General features: G+C 54.1%; 5 protein-coding genes across 5 annotated transcripts; 4 read left to right on the top strand and 1 right to left on the bottom strand.

Moving 5' to 3' along the window:
- Positions 1 to 1,499: 1,499 nt before the first annotated feature.
- Positions 1,500 to 2,114, top strand: IUM83_16366 (Ribonuclease III domain; the record flags this gene model as incomplete). The annotated part of the gene is made up of 1 exon (XM_067941242.1): positions 1,500 to 2,114. The coding sequence occupies one exon, from the start codon at positions 1,500 to 1,502 to the stop codon at positions 2,112 to 2,114; it is 615 nt and encodes a 204-aa protein (XP_067798432.1).
- Positions 2,115 to 2,158: 44 nt separating this feature from the next.
- On the top strand, positions 2,159 to 3,622 carry IUM83_16365 (Ribonuclease III domain; the record flags this gene model as incomplete). Its single annotated transcript, XM_067941241.1, has 1 exon — positions 2,159 to 3,622. The coding sequence occupies one exon, from the start codon at positions 2,159 to 2,161 to the stop codon at positions 3,620 to 3,622; it is 1,464 nt and encodes a 487-aa protein (XP_067798406.1).
- Positions 3,623 to 7,675: 4,053 nt separating this feature from the next.
- On the bottom strand, positions 7,676 to 9,406 carry IUM83_16364 (T-complex protein 1, epsilon subunit; the record flags this gene model as incomplete). The annotated part of the gene is made up of 2 exons (XM_067941240.1): positions 7,676 to 9,193; positions 9,314 to 9,406. 2 exons carry the CDS (start codon positions 9,404 to 9,406, stop codon positions 7,676 to 7,678), a joined length of 1,611 nt encoding a protein of 536 aa, XP_067798480.1.
- Positions 9,407 to 9,679: 273 nt separating this feature from the next.
- IUM83_16363 (Multiple epidermal growth factor-like domains protein 10) lies at positions 9,680 to 10,749 on the top strand (the record flags this gene model as incomplete). The annotated part of the gene is made up of 4 exons (XM_067941239.1): positions 9,680 to 9,851; positions 9,925 to 10,074; positions 10,154 to 10,321; positions 10,397 to 10,749. 4 exons carry the CDS (start codon positions 9,680 to 9,682, stop codon positions 10,747 to 10,749), a joined length of 843 nt encoding a protein of 280 aa, XP_067798391.1.
- A 435-nt stretch (positions 10,750 to 11,184) lies between these two features.
- IUM83_16362 (Tenascin-like protein) lies at positions 11,185 to 14,307 on the top strand (the record flags this gene model as incomplete). Its single annotated transcript, XM_067941238.1, has 8 exons — positions 11,185 to 11,210; positions 11,273 to 11,291; positions 11,374 to 11,428; positions 11,492 to 11,692; positions 11,762 to 12,302; positions 12,636 to 12,697; positions 12,771 to 12,835; positions 13,882 to 14,307. 8 exons carry the CDS (start codon positions 11,185 to 11,187, stop codon positions 14,305 to 14,307), a joined length of 1,395 nt encoding a protein of 464 aa, XP_067798434.1.
- Positions 14,308 to 14,512: the final 205 nt, after the last annotated feature.

Here is a 14,512-nt window from a genome sequence, read left to right as displayed (position 1 = left end):
GCACAATACGGAAAGCTTATATCCAATAACAGCGTACAATTGCACACTGGGAAACCAGACGGAGTAATCAATGCACCAGTGTAGTACGCAGTACTGCTACATGTACAGGACCGTTTGGTAGTGCTACCCATCAGCGAGCTCACTTCAGTTTTTGCCACATTGTGACGTGTTGCCGTTTGAAGACACTAGAACACGGCAGATTGGGAGCTGGAACTCCCACCAAGAACAACGTGTATTGCTTGTTCCTTGGAGTGCTAGTTGAGAACTGATTATAATCTACTACCCGCCCTCACCTGCCATTGCTGGCAGTCCAGGAAAGCCAGGCAGCCAATCCCAAGCCCAATCCTACAGAATCCAGTAGTGGCGCCTAGTTAAGCTTTGCTCAGGATACAGGTACGCCAACCGTCACACACATTCAAGACTAAGGGACACGCCGGAACGCGGACTGTCTTCAATTCTCGACTATGAAGCTTACACACTTTGGCGCGTTCGCCGTGATGGTCTTCAACGTGGTCCACGGCAACTCATTCTCCGACGTCACTAAGGCGGCTGCACCGTCGCCGGCTTCCTTCTCTGACAACGACATGACGGCTGACGAAGAAAATCACATTTTCGGCGGCAAGAACGGAAAGGTGGACAAGTATCCCTAGATGGCGGGACTACGAGCTAACGGTTCGGACGACGTGAGCTACTGCGGTGGAGCGCTGGTTACGGCCCAATATGTTGCCACGGCTGCGCATTGCCTCGGTGGACTGACCGACGCATATGTCTCTTTGGGAACACAGCTATCTCAGGGCCGACTCTCGAAAGGCCGAACAGATTCGGGTTGTCGAGGCTTTTCGCCACCCTCCACAATTCGACGTGGCTCATGTATGACGTGGCGGTGCTCAAACTCGAGACACCGGCAAGACATCAACCAATTAAGCTGTGCGCGGCCGACGGATCAGACAACTAACCCGGCACGATGGCTATAGTGCTTGGGTGGGGACAGGTGGACAACCAAAACGTCAGTGAGATGCTTCGGCAAGTAGACGTCGAGATCATTCCTGATGAGTTGTGTGTCAATTACACCATGCCGTCCGATTCTATCATGTGCGCGGGAGTTGGCGACGGCAAAGACGCTTGCTTTGGAGATTCCGGTGGGCCCCTCGTAGCCAATGGAGCGCTAGTTGGAATCGTGAGTTCGGGCGGAGAATTTTGCGGCGAGATACCTGGGTTGTACACTCGCGTGACGCAAGTTTTGGACTTCATTCACGATATCCTGAACGGCGGCTCCAGTGGCAATGTCACGGAGTTGCTTACTGTGGGAGGTGCCAGTTTCGCCTCACAGGTTTAAGTGACGAAACCTACTGTAGAGAGGCGTATGAAGGCAAAAAAAAAAGTTCTTGGAAATGGATCTAGAAACTGAATTGTATCATTTTATAGAATCATATCCTCTAATAAATCAGTACGCTTCAGTAAATGGGTTGTCAATCCCATAAAATGGGCACTCCCTAATCATGAGCCGGAAGCGCCGAGGACCAGCAGCAGCGGCGCATGGTCGCTCGCACCGCCGCCGCTCCTTCTCCGAGAGCGACGTGGAGGTGCGCGTGAAGCGCGCGAAGACGCGCCGCGACGAGGCGGGCGGCGCCGGCTCGTCGGCCGAGGCGGTGGCCCACTTCCAGGCGCTGCAGAGCCGCGCGGGCGCCACGGCGCTGGCCGACGTGTTCGAGTGGCTGGGCGACGCCGTGGTGGGCGAGCTGGTGGGCCGCTGTCTGCTGTCGCAGTTCCACCGCGCGCCGCTGAGCGCGCGCGTGTTCCGCAACTTAAGGCTGGCGGTGGTGACCAACTGCAACTTGGCGCGAGTGTACGACGCCATGGGCTACGCCGCCGTGCGGCGCACAGAAGACGGCGCTGCGGTCGGCGCCAGACTCAAACAGAAGCAGCGCGCGGACGTGGTGGAGGCCGTGGTGGGCGAGCTGGTGCTTAAGTTGCACGAGCAACCGTCCAAGTTGAAGTTGATATCAGATCCCACCAATTACCGCGCCCATTTGGATACACTGGTGGCCACCATGCTGCACCTGCACTTCGCCGAGAGGACTCGAGCTGCCGAGGAGAAGGGGAGGCCATGCTGACGGCCAAAGGTCCGTTAACAGTGGCCTTTAATCCGTTCGCGTGTCTGCCGCAGGAGCAGCTGGACGAGGCCACGGGCGAGTTGCTGGTGCGCGACGGCGTCTTCGAGCACGACGTGTTCAACGAGCAGCAGGAGGAGCAACGCGCGGACGCGGACCTCATTGAGGAGTACGAGAGGGCTGCGCAGACGAGAGTGGAAGGGAGGCACCACTACTTTGCAGCTGTCGAGAAGATGACAACCAGAGATCGACTGGACGAGGTGGTGGACGAGGAGGAGAAGACGTTGACGGTTGATCGGCGTGTTCGGCTGGCTATGCTGCAGCTGGACGAGCAGCATGTTCTGCGCACGTCGAGCGAGATCTTCGAGGTGTTCAAGATCTACGGCATGGCCGTGCTCTCGGAGCGGATGAGTCTGTCGCTGGTGCTGCCGCACGTGGAGTTGGGGGCGCACAAGCAGACCAAGAAGGCGGCGATGGCCACGCCGGCGAGACTCACGCGACAGCGGCAGCTGGTACTCTCGGTGGCGAACCTCGCGGTGTGTGCTGCGTCGTTGGGGATCGTTGAAGCGATGGTGGATGCAGAGGACGAGGCTGAAAGGGAAGAGGAAGTGGCTGCTCGACGAATGCAAGAGGAGCACGGACGTGCGAACACTCTGCGTGCGTTCGTGGGCTTCCACAGCGCCGTTGCTACGACGTCTACCACAGCGAACCGACGCAGCAATATGCTGGTAAACGCCATTTGCACTGATCTTTATGACACAGCGTTCGCTAGTCAAAGCGAGTTCAGCGCCTCCGCGTTGCGGGCGTCGAAGATTCCCGAGAGGGAGCCACTCGTGGCCATGATGCGGTCTGTGGGGGAGGCGCGGGTCTTCATGAACAGCAAAACGTGTGACGACTTGCACGCGTGTGGGGAGAGACCGGTAACGGACGCAGCATTGGCGCGTGAGAGGAAACTCAAATCGGCTTTGTTGCTTCGACAGTGCGACTCCAACACGCTGGAGGACCTGTTCGAGACGCTCAACAAGGAGCAAAAAGCGCAACGCAACCATAGTGAAGCCACTTCGGAGTCGCAGACTCAGCGCAAGAGGAAACCCAAGAAGAAAAAGTCAGCGAAGGGCTTCGCCGCCACGGCTGGCTGCATAACTCGCAACCTGGAGCGCTTCCTCCACCGCCGATTCCTCTTCTGTCTCGAAGAGGTCGTGGTTCTGTTCGCCCAGCGCAAGACAGAAGCGTGTCGCGCGCAAATTGCTGCGTTTCAACAGGATTTGGAGCCGTGTGTGGACGAGCTTCAGTTCCGCAAGTGGGAGGTCTCGACTAGCACGCTGACGTTGGCCATGCGGGACAGCTTCTTCCGAATGCTGCTGCACGACATTTGCCAGTTTCACGCCATTGTGTCGTCCAGTAGGAACGCGCGGGACGGAACTCGGATCACGCAGCTACGGCTACCGCTCCACTACACGTGGTCAAACATCGACACGCGCATCACGACGGAGAAAGAAGCTCTCTGCTGAGTTTTGGTGGCGGTGAAGAAGTAGGTGCTGTCGTTGCTGGGGTTGCTGAGCCGGTTGGTAGCGTTCGTATATGGTGCCTCATTGGGGGTATGCCTCGCGTGGGAGGCTCCGTAATAAAGCCTTGTGGGGCGCATTCTCGAAGCTGTGCTGCCTTTACTAGCATCACTACTGCGTTATCTACCGTGTGAGGGTCAGGGCGAGCGAGCGGCGACAAGGCAGCGTGCACCGTCAGCTGGCGCATGCCCAGCACTCGATTCACTCGAGCGTCCATGACATGCGCGGTTGGTGTCCAGGCGTGGCGGATGCGTGACGCTCTCTTCTCCAGGTAGACTGCTTCTGGAGGAAGTCAGCACCTTTATCCCGACCGACGTGGAACTCAAGCGGGTTGTCCAATGCTGCAGTCACACCTCGCGATCGTTTTTGCTTGCGCTATAGGCTCTCCTTCTCGAAGGTTAACCCCTTGAGACCGAGGTAGTACCGTACCCCATTGGTCCCTAAGCCCTAGACGCTCTAACGTGTATGTGCGGGGAAGGGTTCTCATACAAAGCCCTACATAATTCTATAACTTGTATAGTGTATAGATGCAGGCGAAACCTAACACTCGATCGTGGGGACTCTCGGTATCGTGTATGGTTCATGAATTGGCAGTGATAAATACATGTTAGTGATCATACCATGTATGTGGTGCAACAAAACCAGTCCAAGGGAGTGATAGAGGTGCTGCGACGATGAACACAGCCGTGTACAGGAAGAGCATAACAGCCTCACCACGAACATGTGCTCCTGATCAGATAGGCGGGATATTTTGCTATACTAAAACCCAATTGAAATGGAAAGTTCTAAACAGCAGTTCAATCAGCCGTCGTCGCGTCGAGTGCGAGACGGGCCCGTTTTGGCAGGTGACTAGCGGCCACCGTGGACTCATCGCTTGCATGCCTGCCACTACCACCACTCTCTTCTCCAGTGTCTTCATCTTGGCGCTGCACAATCGACAGCTTCCCACCCTCGCTGCGGCGCAGGTGACAGCGCCTCATTGCTCCAGCACTTGTGTCAGATATCGAAGCAGGAGTGCGGCTTGACCTAAACGGTGTGGCGCTTCTTCTCGCACCGAAAGATGCGCCACACAATAGGTTTCTTCGACATGGTTTATAGCTGGCATGTACTGCAGTACGTTGATGAATCACCACCACGGGCGTTGCTAATACCCTTGAGAAGTGAGCACACAGTGTATACTGTTGTTCGCCGCTTCCGGCCTTGGTTGTTGTTCCCAAGTCGCCACCCATTGAGCTTGATTGATCTGCCCTCTCTTGTTTTTCGCAGTATACTTGAAATCGGTATCATACAATTTAACAATGTGTTAGGCTGGACCATACACGATAAGCAGACTTGGGGATCAAAACAAAAAAAGAAGGTGCGCCCAAAGACACGCCTGGCACGCATCGAATGCAATAGGCAGTAGTTACAACATGAACAACTTGGTGCACCACTTGTGGGGCTTAACTTTGATGTAGACACGCATGCTTTTGAACGTTGAGCGCTAAGGAAACACCATCTCGTCGAAGGCCATGATGACAGGCGGCATGTAGCGAGCAGCAAAACGGTCTTGTAGTGCATCAATACCGGGACTCAGATTCCACGCGAGATCCGTCGGGACCTTTGGAGTCATCAATCGGCTGAAATATAGGTTCATGAAGTTATGCATGAATCGATCGTGCGTCAAGAAGCGCCCAAAACACCCACGAGGTATGACACCCTCCCTCCTTTTCTAATGATGCGCAAATATTTCTTTGTTTGGAAAAATGAACCATGCTATAATAGAACTATGAAGACATACAACTTTCTCGCCTCGATAGGTGATGTCTTCACCACGTCCTCATGGATACCATCCCGTGACTTGTCCTTGAACGTAGGATACTTGAGTTCTTGTGCAACTTGTTTTACATATTAGCCTTCCATGTCGACACCGGGCTACACTGCCTCGCCTCGGACTGATAGTCTTCGTCGGAATCATCCGACTAGCCGCGGTTATCGTCTACATCCTTGAAATCTGGATCAAGGTTCTGGGGACTGATACACGAATCTAATACACAATCAAATATCAGACACAGCATTAGGTATAAGCATAACTTGGACCATACACTATAATGACACAATATTATACCTTCGAGATTTTGTAGGATTGGCCATCGCCACTTCCACGGTAAACGTAGTGTCGTGCGGGGAAATGGCCTGCAGAACAACCGGGGTGGGAGGTGCGAATGACCTTGGCGTAGCCTCATTTTCCAGTGGCGGGGCGAGAAGAGATGACTGTGTCTGTTGCGGCGGGCTACCGACGAGTGATTGCACTCGTGGGCTCCGGACGGTTTTGGATCCGGCCAGCTGGTACACAAGTACACGGTAAGCGCGATTTAGATGTGGACCAACCAGAATGCAATACATTCAGCCGCACCGGGTTTGCAGACCTTGGTAGCTTTACAGAGTTTGAAGAGGTTTGACGTCGAACGACATTTGCTGATCCGCCACGCTTCGCCTGCTTCTTCGCTTGGAGCTCAGCTGTTCATGCAACAGTATCAGCACACCGTAGCGAGTAAGCACCAAATGCAACATGCAGTGTTACCCCGATCAATCTTATCCAAATACTTCATGAGCGCTTCCACGCCTTCGAAAAACTCTTCTCCGCTGACGCCCTTGGTAGTCTTCCCAAGCTTGAGATAGGTGAAGTCAACTGATAGCCCAGTGGATCGCTTGGATGTCCAACCAGCCTTCTTCAGCCTGAAACGCCATTTTGGAGAGGCAGCGTGGGGTTTAGGAGCCAAGCAAGAAAATCCGGAAATGAGCCACGAAGTCGAGTGGCGGGGGTCGATCTTCTACAAAACAGCATATGCAAAGTGCAAGTTTGATCTGTTAATGTCCTTTCTGGTAGTATCGTTTATGTTGATCGTTGCACATCAGCGGGAAAGCATGGATACATTACCTACCCCTTCATGACTTGAAGTTTGTAAGGGTCAATACAAAATCCAAGTAAATAAAACCTTAACGTGTATGGTCCACGTTAAGGAATGACCCTTATCTTGTAAGGTCCAGGCGTCCGGGCTCAAGGGGTTAATGTGGCTTGTAAGCGGGACATTGGTGCGAGGACCGCTGATTCCAGCCTCGCGATTCGTGTTTGTGCGCCGGGTTGGTACTTGCTGCTTACTGGTGTTGCGTGGAATCGACGGCGCTGTCTCGATCTGGGGGAAGTGTTTCGAGCGAGGAGGTATTATCAGGTCTTCACTGCTTCTGGTTGTATGCAGCTGAATGAACACAGGAGGAAGGTTTCTCGGGGACTTTGCTGGCGAGACTTGCGCTTGCTGCGTAGGCGATTTCTTGCTTTCCGACGATAATGTATCACCTTGGCGATCACTAGGAAGCAGCAGGAAGGAGGTGCCATCCAGGTCTTCCCACCAGGCCTTCCTTCCCCTCGGTTCGTTTTCGAGGGAACGGTTGTCTGGTCTGGTTCATTGGTGCTGAGTACCCCCGAAGAGCAAGAGTCCAGTTGGGTCGGAAGAAGCGGAAGCGAAGACGGCGGGATGGCACAGCTGATGGAGCGTCGGCTGGAGCTGGACATCATGACGACGAGCGAGGATGGACTGCCGGGGGAAGCAAAGGAATATCTGCACTTGCAGCATCAAATCATGCTGCAAAGTTGAGAGAAGGCCGGGCACCTGTAGCCGTGAATGTTGTTGGAAGGAGTCTCGACGTGCGGTGGTGAGCTGTGAGTGTTATACCTATACTACATAATAGTATTCTGCGTGAATTTCGTTGAATCGATTGTCTTTCGTACCTTCATGCGACTTCCTTTACCTAGCACACCACAAAGTAAAGGGAAAAATAAGCTTAGCACCCGAACACTCCTCTCGTACAACACGGAGTAGCAGCAACAAGAGTGCAGATAGCTGACTATAAACTAAAACCTTCCATTTGTTCCGCCACCGCCGCAACTCGCGTGTCTCGAAAACACAAGCTGCACGCTGTTGCAGTGCAGCAGCAGTAGATTTATAGGCTTTCATCGGCCTACGCGTACGAGCCTTCAATAATGACATCATCGATCTTGAGGATCATCCGCACAACCTGCGTAGCAAGCTGCAGCTGCTGCTGCTTGCCGATAAGCGTCTCGAACACCTGCTGCTCCCTCATGTCGTTCGTGCCGGACGAGTTGCAGTCAATACCGAGTCGCGGGTTCTTCTCGGCGATCTGCTGTGCGCGCACGGCGGAAAGCGAGTCAATGGGGCTCAGACCGCTGTTCTCAGCCAGAGCCATCGGGACGTCCTCCAGAGCGTCAGCAAAGGCGCGGATAGCGTACTGCTCGATGCCCGTGGTGTTGTCAGCGTGTTCCCGCACGGCAATACCGCAAGCAATTTCGGCAGCGCCGCCGCCGTACACGATGCGGTTGTTCTTGATCAGGTTGCGCGTTACACACATGGCGTCGTGCAGCGATCGCTTGGCCTCCTCCAGAATCATCTTGTTGCCACCGCGCACCAGCACGGTGATGGCGTCCGAGCTCGCGCAGTCCTCAATCACCAGCATGCGCTCCTTCGTCGTGCCGAAAGCGACCTCACGCACGGTGCCGGCGCGGCCCAGCTTCTCGGGCGTGAGCTCCGAGAAGCGCGGGACGATGCGTCCGCCCGTGGCAATAGCAATGAGCTCCAGCTCGACGCCGCCGACCCAGCGCACAGCAGGCAGCTGGTTCTGCAGCAGCAAGTGGTTGGCCTCGTCGTCGAAGCCCCACTGACAAATCACGAGGTTGGCGCCGCTGTCCTTGACCTGCTTGATCATGGTGGTAAAGTACTCCTGCTCCTGCTTGTAGAGCTTCTCGTAGGCCTCGACGCTCGTGATGTCCAGCTTGTGCTTGGTCTTGGGCTTGGGAGGCTCGAAGGGGCAGGTGAGGATGCACATCTTGGCGTCCTTGACCTCCTTGGGCATCTGCGGGTGCGAGAAGTCCTTGTCGATCACGATGCCGTGGATGAGCGCCGTGTCGCCCAGGGTGCCGCCGGGCTTGCCCTCCATCTTGATGAGGTCGAAGTTGACGTCGCGCGTGTCGAAGTTGGCCACCTTCATGACGGCGTCCACGGCGATCTGCGCCATCTGGCGCTTGTACTTGTTGACGATCTTGGAGGACAGCGTGGTCATGGCCGTCTCCACGAGGGGCGTGGCGTCCTGCTCCGAGAACTGGATCACGTCTCCGATGGCCTCCAGGTGCTTGCACGCGATCTCGCAGGCCTCCTCGAAGCCGTCGGCGATGCGCATCGGGTGCAGCCCGTTGCTCAGCAGCTTCTCGGCCTGCTCCAGCAGCGCGCCGGCCAGCACCACGACGCCCGTGGTGCCGTCGCCGATCTCGTCGTCCTGCGACTTGCTGAGCTCCACGAGCAGGTGCGCCACGCGGTGCTCCACCTGCATCTGCTCCAGGATCGTGGCGCCGTCGTTCGAGATGGTCACGTCGCCGTCCTGGCTCACCATCATCTTGTCCATGCCGCGCGGGCCCAGCGACGTGCGCAGCAGGCTCGACACGGTGCGCGCCGCCAGGATGTTGCTCTGCAGGTTGGAGTTTTCGACAGCGATGTATACCGAGTTTTTTGACAACGTGTATAGTATACCACAGCACAACGCTTTAGTTTTTGACCATTTCGACAGCTATTTTTGACACGCACGCACCTTGATGGCCTCCACGCCCTTGATGCGCTCCTTCTGCTCCTGGTCGCGCAGGATGATGAAGGGCCGCCCGTACTCGTCAAAGACCATCGACATGGTGGCGGAGGTGGAGGAGCAGGAGGGGGGAGAGCAGCGAGCGGCGGCCGAGAGGAGACACAAGAGAGGATCCGAGGCCCCTGTACGATACGTACGACGGTGGCGTCTTGTGGTGGCCAACAAGATTTTCGCGCTTGGATTTTTACGCGCGTAAAAAGCTGCGATTCGAGGGGTAATTACGTGATGATGTGAATTACACAACAATATGTAGTGAACATAATCTGGCCGTTACGCGGGGGTTGAAGTTGCCTTTTTTGCCATTTGCTGATCGTGATGCGGCGCCTTCTGCTGGCTGCCAGTGCGCTGCTGTTGCTGCTCGATGGCGCGGACGCGGCCTGCGCGCACGGCGTGTACAACAAGAAGATTTGCTCGGGCTACGGCACCTGCAACCCGCAAAACCTGTGCGAGTGCGACGCGCGCCACTTCGGCTTCGACTGCTCGCAGAGTAAGTGCGTGGTCCATTGATCCCTAGTTTCGGACTCTCGCCTCCGGTTGCCTTACTATTTTATGCACGGTAGAGAGCTGTCCGCTGGGGCCGGCGTGGGTGGCCGCTGCGCGAGCGACGGACGACGCGCACTACCCTGTCGAGTGCTCGAACAGGGGCGTGTGCGACTACGAGAGGGATCCTGCAGCTGCGACGAAGGCTTCGTGGGTTCGGCTTGTCAGCGGTGTACGCGTATCTGGAAAGATTAGGGCAGTGCTGTGATTGTTGTAAGCTGACGGGTTTTCGTGCTTTGGATGCTGCAGTGGAGTGCCCCAACGCCTGTGACGGTGCTGGCCAATGCCTGTCGTTGAAAGAGCTGTCAGCGACGTTTGCTGTGGGGTCGGAGCCGCTCTATGACAGCGTCTGGGACGCAGAGATGATCTACGGATGCAATTGCCGCAAGGGATACCACGCCTATGACTGTTCACTGCGTGCGTTCTTACGTCAATCTGGTTGGTTGTTTCTCTCTTTGCTCACCGAAGTGTTGTGGTGAATTCATTCCTCAGGCTCTTGTCCTCGAGGAGATGACCCGCTGACTACGGGACAAAAGAACGAGGTGCAAATTGTGCAGTGTACCGCGACGGGAGGCTCATTTTTCCTGTTCTTCAATGGACAAGGCGCGCAAGTGCCGTTCAATGCCTCACTTTCGCAGTTTCAAAGCATCCTCGCTTCAATCCCAAATTTCCCCCAGGTGAACGTCACGTTTGGTGGGACAGCAAAGACCGTTTGCAGTAGCGCGACCGCCAACGCCATCCTGATCGAGTTTATATACGATTTCGGCCCGTACGACAACGCTTGGTGCATTTGTCCGTTGTGTCTGTGCCTTCTTGCTAACGGTTTGTTGGTCTTTACAAACTAGGCAACCTCCGATTAAGGTTTTGGGGACGTTAAAGGGTACCTCTTATCTCACAGGAGGCAGCGTATTCGCGACCTCTGCAGGTGGTATCTTGGCCGGAAGAACTTCTGTTCAAGGCACGAAGGAGTGGGAATTCTGTAGTAATCGAGGGGACTGTAACCATGGTGAGAAAAAGCAAAATGCATTTTTCAATGTATCAAGGCGCTAATCTGTGTACTTGGCTCTAGACACCGGTCAGTGTGTGTGCTTTCTCAATCCAATGCCGGGCTATCGGTCCAGCGACGGATACGGAAATCCAGGAACGCGCGGCGACTGTGGTTGTGCCAATGACAAGAATATGTACGGCGGTCCTATCGTATCCTGCGTCGGAGAGCTCGCTTGTAGCGGCCACGGCTACTGCACAGGACCTCCATCCTTTAAATGTGTTTGCGAGAAAGGATGGACGACAGGAGATTGCTCCTCAAGTATGACGATTGCAAACATTTTTACTTACCATCAACGGCTAACCCTATTTGTTTCACAACAGGAACTTGTCCAATCGGGCCGTCCTGGTTCACTGCCCCATCAGCGAGTAACACCGTGCACAACCAATGGACAATGTGCTCAGATGTCGGAACTTGCGACCAGACAACTGGCCAGTGTTCATGCTATACCCCATTTGAAGGAGCTGCGTGCGAGTTCAGTGAGTGCAAGTCAATGCAATGCAGTTTACTCTGGGAACCTCACAATATGTACTATGGTATAGTGAAATGTCCAGGTGAACCTGCTTGCAGCGGTCATGGGGAATGCATGAGTATCCGGCGACTTTCATTGGAAGCTGACGTGGACTCGCCATCGCTGCGATTCGACTATGGGGCTGACCCGAATAATATGCAGACATTTGACCGATACAACATCCTCGGCTGCAAGTGCGACCCTGGCTACGAAGGATACGACTGCAGCAAACGTAGGCATCGTATTGCTGCTTTCTTTGGAAGTACTTTTGTTGGCTAAAACACTCTATTCGTGATGACAGGGTCATGTCCTAGGGGTGATGACCCCATTACGACAGGCCAAGTAGATGAAATCCAGGTGCTGAGGTGCACTGCGTCAGGAGGTGTCTTCCGACTCCAGTATCGCACCTCGACGTCAACCGATATCCCTTTCAATGCCCGTGCCAGTGCGCTTCGTCATATCCTCAAGACTTCGTTCGGATTCGAAGATCCTGTCGTGATGTACTCCTCTGGGATACAAGCCTGCTCTGCTCCAGCATCTCCCGCCAATATTATCACCGTCACATTCCCAGTGGACCACGGAGATATTCCACCGTTGCGAGCTGTCACGGCAGGCCTTACCGCAACTGGTGGAGCAGTAAGTTTCATCACCGCGGTCAACGGGGATGCAATCGGTGGTGTTGCGAGTCAACAGGGCACAAAGGAAAACGCGGTCTGCTCGAACAGAGGTTACTGCGATTACCAACAGGGAACTTGCATTTGCTCGTTTGGATACGGTAGTAGCGACGGTCTCGGGAACCACGGGAACCGAGACGACTGCGGCTACATATTGCCGAAGGTCAAGTACGTAGCTCAGGAATAACACAGTCAAATCAATCCCCACCAAACCCGATGTTCATCAGATATGTTTTCTAGCAAAATAGCGGTTCAAGATGTCTTCGAGTCCTGAGCAAGTCCTCAATCCTCCGCGGAACGGATCGTACTCTTCATAGTCCTGGCTATTTGACGAAGCAAATGCATGGTACTGGTGATGACACGGCTACGTTAGGCAAGGTGATGCGTCGGGCAGCATCCGCATTGACCCCATCGGATCAACCAAGCGGGCAAAGGAGGTAGATTTCCAAGTACTACTGTAGTCTTGGCAATAATGGACTGAATTTCCTTGTTGTGCTGTAGAGAATCGCTGAGTCGGCGAACGCTGGCCACGGCCGAGTTCAAACGGCTTGTTGCTTGTGAAGGTACGAAGGTGGATGATCAACCATCCGTATGATTATGGTGAAATCATTTTTACATCTTTATCTTCCGTGTCAGGTGCGATTCAGCCAACTCGCGGACAGAGCGAAAGCAACCTGAAGGGTTGTGATCTCGTGGCATCGGTAATGCCAAACAGACGTAGCTTACCTCTATCCTGTTTATTGCAGATGAGATTTCCCAAGCGAAGATCAAACTGGATCGAGCTCTGCAAATAAAAGACCGTTGTGACCGAGAGCTTCAAGCCCTGTGTGAATCCAAGCGCCGTCGCTATCGAACCCTTTTCACACTTGACGGCCACGATGAACTTGTACTACTCGAGCAGGATAAGGCCAACGAGAGCATGACTCGAGGTAAGTTTCTCATCGGGGTGCCCCCGGGAGACCAAGCAAAACCTAACATCTTGTTTAAAATGCTGGTGGCAGATAAGCGCGAGCTAGAGCGGTTGATGAGGAAACTTTCTCCGGCTATGAGCCATTTTGCTTCTACACAGGCTGAGTTCGTCCATATTCTTCAGGGTTGTTCCGTCTGCAGCAACCGTTTGGCATTTTGCGCTGGGTGTGCCGATAAGGCATCCGAGTTCTTCAATAGTTTTACATCAGCTGAGCTTTTTGCTCTCTATGGCGGCGACTTACCACCCGCCAACGAAACTGAAATCGCAAACTTTGTTGATGCCGTCGCCGCCCGCGAAGCTCGAGCTGTTCGCAACGAGTACGCAGATCTGTAACATCGACAGCAACTCATAGATGGAATAACAAATTAATTAGAATTACCTAACCTGTTTACTATGAAAACTTGCCTCTTGGAATCGGCGTAATACATAACATTAGAAGTAAATCCTTGCATTTCCAACTCATCACTCGACAAGCTCCACCGGTACTGTCATCGTACCGAAGAGAACATGCTCCTGAACACGAACATATGCACTCGTCTTCACACAGGAAACGGATCGGGAATATTACAACAGATGTAGCCGCTATCGCTCAGGACTCCAGGAAAAGTTAACCACTATTTCGTCCTCACAGAAAGTACCCCCCGCAGGACGTTAGTTGGTAGAATCTGCAAATCACCCGGTGTCCCAACAATGTCAACATTCGAGTCGTACAGAAGCGTCAACAAGGGCTGCGCGCCAAATCTCAAGCTCCAGTTGGCTCCTGCACAACGTGATCAGGCTCTTCGCATCCGTCAATTCGGGAACTACTCGAGCCCTACGGGCACAGGAAAGTTAATGGGTAATTCAAGGGGCCAACTCGCAAAGTCGAAGTCGTCGCCTTTCGTCGACCCAGTGAAAAGTGATTCGCTGATAGCCCTCGGGGCACTAGCAGCGTTCGGCACATCATCCTACGGCATGCTTCGGCGCCACTGGGAGCGGGACTCAGTGGTTCAAGACCTCAACGAACGTCAACGCAAGGAGTACCAGCTGAAAGAGCGTGAACGCGTAAACCCGGAGCGCTTCGAGAATGTCCGGCTATTCAAGATCGCGGCGATGGGTGTGTTGCTTGCACTAGTTGTGCTTGCACTATTGTACGTGGGATGGTTCTACCTGCTGCTCGCTCTCGTGGTCGTGTTTAGTGTGATGATCTGCGCGTTCTCCTGAGCATCCAGAAAAGGTAACGATTTGAAAGGACTGGAAATTGTGTGCTGTAGTATTCGGAACTTTTAGCATAATGGATGTAGTAAGGTACTGTAATTCACTCTGTGTACTTGAGATCTGTTCAATTGCCATGTTTCTGCTGTCACTGCTGAGACCAAAGGTAGTTTTAAAAGCGTTTTAGAATACCCTGGAGCTACTTGAAGGTCAT

Source organism: Phytophthora cinnamomi (assembly GCF_018691715.1).
Source record: "Phytophthora cinnamomi strain GKB4 chromosome Unknown Contig9, whole genome shotgun sequence".
NCBI classification, from domain to species: Eukaryota; Oomycota; class Peronosporomycetes; order Peronosporales; family Peronosporaceae; genus Phytophthora; species Phytophthora cinnamomi.
Note: the sequence above shows the minus strand (reverse complement) of the source record. Positions and strands in the feature narration are given on the sequence as shown.